Source organism: Durio zibethinus, chromosome 5 (assembly GCF_047325235.1).
Source record: "Durio zibethinus cultivar Kanyao isolate XHJ-2024 chromosome 5, ASM4732523v1, whole genome shotgun sequence".
Classification (NCBI taxonomy): Eukaryota; Viridiplantae; Streptophyta; class Magnoliopsida; order Malvales; family Malvaceae; genus Durio; species Durio zibethinus.
The window spans coordinates 5,066,429-5,075,091 of record NC_143166.1 but is presented as its reverse complement, the minus strand read 5'-3'; the positions used below and the strand labels follow the sequence as shown (position 1 = coordinate 5,075,091).

General features: G+C 35.5%; 1 protein-coding gene across 1 annotated transcript; it reads left to right on the top strand.

The window, feature by feature from the left end:
* Positions 1 to 3,609: 3,609 nt before the first annotated feature.
* On the top strand, positions 3,610 to 7,983 carry LOC111282828 (protein SIEVE ELEMENT OCCLUSION B-like). Its single transcript, XM_022871089.2, has 7 exons — positions 3,610 to 4,080; positions 4,166 to 4,270; positions 4,962 to 5,410; positions 5,586 to 5,695; positions 5,831 to 5,973; positions 6,297 to 6,788; positions 7,211 to 7,983. The coding sequence occupies exons 1-7, from the start codon at positions 3,889 to 3,891 to the stop codon at positions 7,835 to 7,837; spliced, it is 2,118 nt and encodes a 705-aa protein (XP_022726824.1). The 5' UTR covers positions 3,610 to 3,888; the 3' UTR covers positions 7,838 to 7,983.
* The last annotated feature ends 680 nt before the right edge of the window (positions 7,984 to 8,663 follow it).

The following is an 8,663-nucleotide window of genomic DNA, read 5'->3' as shown; positions in this document are numbered from 1 at the left end:
ACATAACTTGACATTGCTCATGCAGTTGGTGTAGTGAGCATATTTTTTTCTAATCTAGGAAAGGTTAATTCGGAAGCAATGAAATAAATTTTTAGATATTTGAGGGGCATATAAAAAATGTGCTTAAGTTACAGAGTTTCATAATCAATTCTAGAAGGGTTTACTGATGCTAACATGGTAGGTGATCTTGATGGTAGAAAATCTACTTTAAGATATTTGTTCACTTTTACAGGAAGAGTCGTGTCTTGGCAGTTAAGTTACAAAAGTATATTACTTTGTCAACTACAGAGGCTAAGTATATTGTAGCAATTGAAGCAAGTAAAGAAATGCTTTGGATGAAACATTTTTTTCTTAAATTAGGGTTGAATCAGAAAGAGTATGTGATATTTTGTGATAGTTAGAGTCTTTTAGATTTGAGTAAAAATACCATGTACCATGCTAAAACAAAACACATTGATGTTAGATATCACTGGTTACGTTCAATGATTGAAGAACAACAAATACTATTGAAGAAAGTTCATATTAATGAGAATGTAGCAGATATGTTGACTAAGTACTTCGTAGAGAAAAGCTTGAACTCCACAGTAACTTGGCCGGAATGAGTTCCTTGGCCAAGGTAAGTTTCAAATGAAACTGCTATGGTGATGAATCTCTTCCTAATGGGGTTAGAGGGGAAGATTATTAGGAAAATGGGGTCCAACCCCATGTAATTGGTTTTGAACCAATCAAAGGCCGTGGGCCTTGGTATTTCTTTTTACACAGAGTCTTAGCTACTTAATAAAAAGAAGTGGGGCTATTTTAAGGTGGTGTCGCAAACCAAGAAAGGAAAAAAGAAAAGCCAAAAAAATAGAGAGAAAAGAAATAAGGGAGAGTTGGTTGAACGGAAGTCAATCTGTGATCCGATTAAGTTGAAATTTTGTCAGCAAGTTTATAATTCAGAGTTCTACATTCTGAATGGTAAAGATCGGATTTGAAACTCTCTTAGAACAAATCTAAGGTGTATTTGAGTTACTTATTTGGTGAGATTTCTTCAATTGTCTCTTTTTAGTTGTTGATTAGTTCTAGTTTTAGCTAGAGAAGAACTTTGTATATTTATTATTTGATAGTGAAAATTTTTTTGGTGGTCCATGATTTTTTCTTCTACACTGGAAGGTTTTTCACATAAATCTTGATGTGTTTTATTTTTCTTACTTTGTTGATTGTTGATCGTTGTCTATTATTATAAGTTTATTGTGATATATTGCTTCTGTGTTGTTGTGTTTATTGCTTCAGGCCTAACATTTCAGATGTTATTTGCTTTAAAAGATGAGATGCCACTTAAGGATTGTTCTACACAAGAAAAGGTAAAAGCTTTCTTTTTTACATTTTAATTTGTTTTACATTTTTGCTCATTAAATTAATTATTTTATTTCTACGTAACATATGATCATCCTCACAGAAAGCAGGTAGAAGGAAATCACGCGATTATATGGGTTCCCATTTCGTTTTCTGAAACATGGACTGATACCGAGGAGAAATGGTTCAACTTTTTATCAAACTCCAAACCATGTTACTCAGTTCGACAGCCTTGTTCTCTAAACTCTGTAGTAATATACATTATGAAACAAGAATGGAACTAAGGAGGTGAAGGCATTATGGTAGTTTTGGATTCAGAAGGGAGGATTACAAACTTGAATGCGCTTGATATGGTATTCGTATGGGGTTCTGAGCCATATCCCTTTTCAATTTCAAGAGAAAATGAGCTTTGGGATGGGGAGCAGTGGACAATGCAACTTATGACCAATGAAATTCTTCCCATCCTTAATGGGTAAGAAGCTGAACACCAACAATGCAACATCTTTGAATGCATTTTAAAATAAAGAATTTTCTTCTCCCTAGCCAAATTTAATATTCTACTCATTACTTTGAATCAGGTTGAAGAAAGGAAGAAATATTTCTTTTAGCTTCGGTTTGAGAGTACGACAATGGCTAGGCGGTATTTGGAAAAGGATTGTCAACAGATACTGTAAGGGTTCAAGGGGGTGAAATCATTCAATGCTTGCATCTGTTTCAGCACTGGGGAGAAAATTGTTGCACGGTTGGAATTCATAGGTGCTCTCAGAACTGTCCTTGAACCTCCTCTCCTTGATGAGCGCCGGCGTTGCAATCACAAAGAAGTTATTCCCTATTCTGAAGGGTTGATTGAAGGAAGCATATAGTTTGCCAGAAGTGTAAACGGCTTATGAAGAAGTTTATCATCTATAAATAATTAATTAAGTAGGAAATCGGAACAGAGATTTTCTGACTGAAATAACATTTGTTGAAGAGACTGATGATAATAGTGATTATTTCAGAGACAACTACCAAATCTTATTTAGAGGAAGAAAAGGGAAAAAAAGGTGTTACTGACTGTTTCTTTTTTTTTTTTTTAACAAAAAAAGGCACAATTTAGAGATAGAAGAAAGGGCTATAAGTGATGAAATTTAATTTGTTAGATGCCACTTCTTATGGATAGATACATAAACCGAGTTAAGTTTCAAATTTTCATTTCCTCCCTCTTTTGAATGACTAAAATATGGTATTTATGTTAACTACAACAGTGGGGGAAGGCACTCAACATAAAAATGCAACAATTACAAGTATGGAATTAAATCTAGGTATGGTATGCCATCTGCATTTCAGAAAAATGAAAACTTTTTCCTCTGTAAACTGATCAATTTGGAACAAAAAAAATTTATATTCTACTTACTAAATGTCAGAATTTTGTATTAGTAGACGAGACATACCCATAAATTTGTCAGTACATTTCAAGGAATTTGTTTAACAATGTATATCGGTCGAAAAATTTTCCTTTACTTTTTGCCTTCTTTGTCATAGCAAGCATCATATTGTGATCAAGCTGAAATGTTCTTTTGCCTTTCTGTGCATTAGATGGTTGCCTTACAGCAACTTATTTGTTAGGCTTTTTCTTACTGATGAATTCCATGTTACACTTTTAGTAAGGCAAGTTATTTATTTGACAGAAAATAAATTAAGGTCGTTATTAGCTCCAGGCAAATCAACATTCTGCAGCTCCTTGAAGCCATGGAAGTCTCCATATTCAAGCCCTAACTAGACCTTAAGAAATCTTTTAACATTTTAGGATAAATGAACTGATTTCATCAACCAAACGCCTAAGTCAGGAAAGCTGATGAAAAGATAAAACAAGACCACAAACATGAAAGTAAAATGACATAACAATCGAAGAACTCTAGTCTCTAGGCACCTTAGCTTTTCGCCCCAAAGACGCAAGGTTCCTCCTGTAACTGTAATAGTTACATTGGAAAGAAAGACTAACCAATCACGTTAGATGGATTCCCTTTATTTTTTTTTGGCAAATAACATCATATTCTTCTGGTTTTCGTTTGCTCTTATTTGGGAAAATTTTTCGCAGGTGTAAATTTTCCAGGATCTCCGCTCTGTAAGAATCCTGTTATATCCTATCACATGCAGCATTCCAATACGAATCCTGTTTAGAAAGAAATTGAAAATTGAAAAGTTCAGGGAGGGAATCACACGACATTGCAAACAATTCTAAAATAAATCAGAGAATAGAAAGGTAGTAATTAAACAGTGAACATGCGTTTCAGGAGGTGAAAGTTGCTAAAATTCCTGGTATAGGAATCTAAGGAGTCGGAATCATCTTTATACTGTTGAGATCAGGGACCCATGGGAGAAGATATTTCCAAGCAATTTTTAAAAATTCTAATCCCTGGCAGCACTTCATGACTTAAACCTCACTGGAAGCAAGGTAGCAATTCCATTTCAAATGAACTATATAAAGCCAGTGAGTCATGTCAAACAAAATCCAACAACACCCTCGGTTTTTGCTCCCTTAACTCATACCGAAGAATCCACCTCTTTAACATAATGGAATTGTCATATGTGTCTCATACGGGAAGCAACCCACACATGGTCTCAACCTCAGGTGGTAAAGCAATGGGGAGGCAAATGGAGGCCACCCATGAGCCTGCTGGTATTGAAATTAATATGAAACCTATTCTTGACATTGTTGAAGTCATCTTTCGCCGAGCATCCCCTAATGCCGCGGGAACAGTTGAGGTAAATAAAAGCCTTACCTCATATGTATGCTTTTTCTCCAATATTTATGTTATGGTGTGACTGATCAATACAACATTTGGCATAGGGAGAAAACATGCAAGTGGATGCATTAGATGAAACAGCTCCCCGTTATAGCATTGATCAGTTGTTCGACGTTTTATCAGTCACCATAAACAGAATTTCCTGCGAGGTTAGACTGTTTTTCGTATTACATAGAAAGCGGTGTTATGATTATCTTCCGGTAACAAATAGGAAACTGTTTTTGTCCAATTATGCAAAAAAGTTATTTTGATCCTATTTTTATTGGTGTTAATTCAACTCTTATTGCTATTCTTTTATGATCAAATTGATTAAATTTTAACTGTGTAAAGAAAATTTTTTATCGTTTAAGTTCTCACGTGTCAATCAATGTGACTATAAAATATTACGTGGCAATTAATAATTATTGATGTTATTGTCATATCATTCTCATAAAGACATATAGCATTATTTGCTGTGTCATGTCTTGTGATAGTTCATGTGGCAAGCTTACCGGACATCCACTTTTAATCATAATTGAAAGAACGGGAGTCAAATTGACCTCAATAAAAAAGAAAAAAAAGAGCCAATGTTCCTTTTTATAGTTGGAAGACCAAAAATATCTTATGTCGTAACAAATATGCCTTCATCTTCTTCTGTACTATTAAATACCAAGACTAAATCGGTTTACTTGAATGAATAACTTTATATCTGCCTCAATGTCCTCAATTAATAACTTTGATTTGGGCTAATATAGATCATATGATCAAACTTACATTACACATGGAAGAGAAAAAAAAAAAAAAGCACAGAAGCCCAGCTTAAAGCTGCTAATTCAGTTTTACATTTTCTAATAATGACAGATAGCCTACAGGTTGTCAATTGGTGAAGATGCACATTCAACAACTCTAGCAGTAGCTCAGGTGGTTAAAAGCTACTCATGGGATGCAAAGGTTGTACTAGCCTTGGCAGCATTTGCCATGACCTATGGTGAATTCTTGCTGGTTGTCCAGCTTTACACCACCAATCCACTTGCCAGAGGGATTGTACTCCTCAAACAATGGCCAGAAGTTCTTACACGAGCTGACCTTTTGAAACCAAAATTTGACACACTTGCCAACCTCATCAATGTGATGCTTCTCGTGGCCAAGTGCATTGTCGAATTCAAGGAGCTTCCATCTAAGTACATTAGCCCTGAAGACCCGGAAATGTCATCCGCCAATTCTGACATCCCTTCAGCTGTTTATTGGACCATCCGAAGTACAGTGATTTGTGCATCACAAATTATAGGCCTTACTGGCATGGGCCACGAGTAAGTCATCGCCCTTGATCAAGCCAGCCCTGACTGCTTTCTCAAATAGCTTCAACCTGCACGATTAGAAGCTATCTCCTAACGTCGGTGCCATAAATCTCTCTTTTAAACTAGACGTGAAGGGGAAGAGAATTTTTTATCTAATGATTCTCATATCTTTGGGGTTTTCCCTCAGGTTCATATCATCGACTACAGATGCTTGGGAGCTGTCAAGCTTGGTGCACAATATCAATGGTATATACAACGATCTTATGGAGAAACTGAAACATTGTCGTCAACGCATAAGTACGTCGTCCTTTCACTTCACTTCCAAGGTTTCACTTAAAATTTTATGGATCACGATATAGCTAGGAAGGTAGATAAGCCGAAATGTCAGCACAAACTGTACTACCAATAATGAACTTAGTTAATTTGATACAGATGAGAGAAAGGATATTGAAGCATATCAAACTCTGTTGCGCCTCTTTGATGCAATCCATGCTGATAATATGAAGATTCTTAAGGCTTTGATTTACGCTAAGGATGGCCAGCCGCCACTTTGGGATGCAACTACCAAGCAAAGGGTGTGATTTATCCTCCTTTTCTTTCTTTGAACTAGTCCATTTGGTCAAAACTCATTATGGCTTAAAAATAGACTAACTACTTAATGCTAAACTTAGAACCATAAATACATTTATTATTCAGTACGTACTAAAATCGCCAACAATCATGTCATCTACTAGTAGATTGACGGATTTTTAATTTCAGCTATCAGCATTCTTTTGTTGACAACCTTGAGTACCATAAACTTGGGTACCAAAATCAAGATCTTAACTGCAATTTATATATCAAAGGCTATGAGAATTGGTTTGAGTGACTTGTTTTTGATCACTAGTAACAAATACAGGTGCGCATTGAGTTGTTGAGGCAGAAGTATGTGCTACTACTCATTACAGACCTTGTGGTCCCGAACCAAGAACTTCTTATTCTGGAACATGTGTATAATGAACCACGAGTGCAACCAACGAGGGCAGAGTCTCAGTACGAGGTGATTTGGATCCCAGTTGTAGACAGGTCCACTCCATTTGATGACACAAAGAAAAAGCAATTTGAGTCTCTACAAGCAACGATGCCATGGTACTCGGTTGGTCACCCTTCCATGATTGAACCAGCGGTGATTAGGTATATCAAAGAGGTTTGGGGATTCAGTAAGAAGCCTCTGCTAGTGGTGTTGGACCTGCAAGGAAGAGTTGTGAATCCTAACGCGATTCACATGATGTTTATTTGGGGGAGTTTGGCATTCCCTTTCACTAAGATCAGGGAAGAAGCTCTTTGGAAGGAAGAGACATGGAGGATTGAACTCTTGGCTGATTCTATTGACCCCTCCATAATCAATTGGGTATGTGCAATCCTAATTATAAGTACTTAATTATACTAGTAAAAGACAGACATAATAATTTTAAATATAAAATGGTAACACTATATTAAAATAATATGAAAAAAAAATATAAAAGTGACATGATTTAAAAATTTATCATAAATTGTATGGGTTTAGCAACACAAAAAAAATATGTTGTGTTTGATGTGTTAATACGAATTTAATATGATAATTTTTTGTGTTTTATACATATTTAACATGACAGAAATATAATATAACTACACGAATTATTAGATTTACTAGTAAACATTTTTAATTTATATATATGAAAACTTATTTTAACTTAATTAGTTAGAATTGTTTCATACACACTAAACCACTACCAATTAGATAGTTAAGTAAAATGTTGGCATAACACCTTGAGAGCCATTTGCTATTTGCAGTTAACAGAAAGGAAAGTCATTTGCTTGTATGGTGGAGAAAATATGGATTGGATCCGAAAATTCACAACTACTGCAAGAGCTGTTGCGCAAACTGCCAATATCAAACTAGAGATGCTCTACATGGGAAAAAGCAACCCTAAAGAAAAAGTTCGAAGGAACATGACTACCATCCAGAGAGAAAATCTTAGCCATGTATTGCCAGACATTTCACTCATATGGTTCTTCTGGGTGCGGTTGGAGAGCATGTGGCACTCAAGAGTTCAGCATGGCGTGACCGTAGAAAATGACCAAATTTTGCAAGAGATCATGACCATGCTCAGCTTTGATGCAAGTGATCAAGGGTGGGCCGTGATTGCTAGGGGCTCAGATGAAATAGCAAGGGCTAAGGCGGAGATTATTTTGAAAAGCCTCGAGGAATATACTGCATGGGAAGCGCTCGCAGCAGAGAAAGGTTTTATTCCTGCACTGAATGATCACATCCAAGGTCTGCACACCGAGCACCATTGCAACCGTCTGATACTTCCAGAGACTACCGTTGGATTTGGAAGCATCCATGAGAGGGTAGTTTGCGTTGAATGTGGCAAGCCAATGGAGAAGTTCTTCCTGTATCGTTGTTGCAACGATTGATTAAGCAATCTCTACTCATTGGAGTCATTTGGAGTTGCAATTAATAACTACAAGCAGCGCTAGCTTCTTGCTGCTATATACAGCCTCATGAATAAAATGTTGTGAACATACTTGTTTTGAATTAATAATGCCATATATTTAACATATGCGAATCGCAGGCTCGAAAGTTGATCTTTCCGGTGTCGGACTCTTTTTTATCTTTTTCCTCGTTTGAGTGGATTCTACAAATTGCTTATATTTGATGCCATATCAAATCAATATATATATATATATATATATATTATCACATTATTATTAATAGATTTAAAATTTTAAAATATATAAAAAGATAAATATTTTTTAAATTTAAATATTTAATTATGCTAAAATAAATTATACAATAATCTATAATTCATTGATAGTGTATAATATTTATATACCGAAAATATATGAAACATAATCATATAAGAATGACTAAAACGAAATTATCCAAAAAGAAACAAAACTTTGAATTGTAGCACGTACCTTTCAACTTGGCTAAACAAAAGAGGCCGTGGACAAATTTGCTTATGAATCAAAGGGTTCTATGGTTTATATGTTTAGAGGAAAATTAGTTAGGGAAAAAATTCGATCAATCCTTCATCACTTGTCATCAGAGCGGATAACCCAAAAAAACTGATCACCATAGCCATTAACAAACCGATTTGGGGGCGGGGGAATTTCCCAATCCGCCAGTGCAAGCAATTAATAAAAATAAAAAAACTTGTGAGTAGCTAAAGGTAACTTAGTCATAGCAGAACTAGCAATGCAAACTCAAAATCTCATTCAAGGTTTCGAAGATCGGTCT

Excerpts from the sequence above, each read along its gene's own strand:
- LOC111282828 (XM_022871089.2), top strand. The coding sequence starts at position 3,889 with ATGGAATTGTCATATGTGTCTCATACGGGAAGCAACCCACACATGGTC. Across the intron at positions 4,271-4,961 it reads TAAACAGAATTTCCTGCGAG|ATAGCCTACAGGTTGTCAAT; the intron begins GTTAGACTGTTT and ends TAATAATGACAG. Across the intron at positions 5,411-5,585 it reads CTTACTGGCATGGGCCACGA|GTTCATATCATCGACTACAG; the intron begins GTAAGTCATCGC and ends GTTTTCCCTCAG.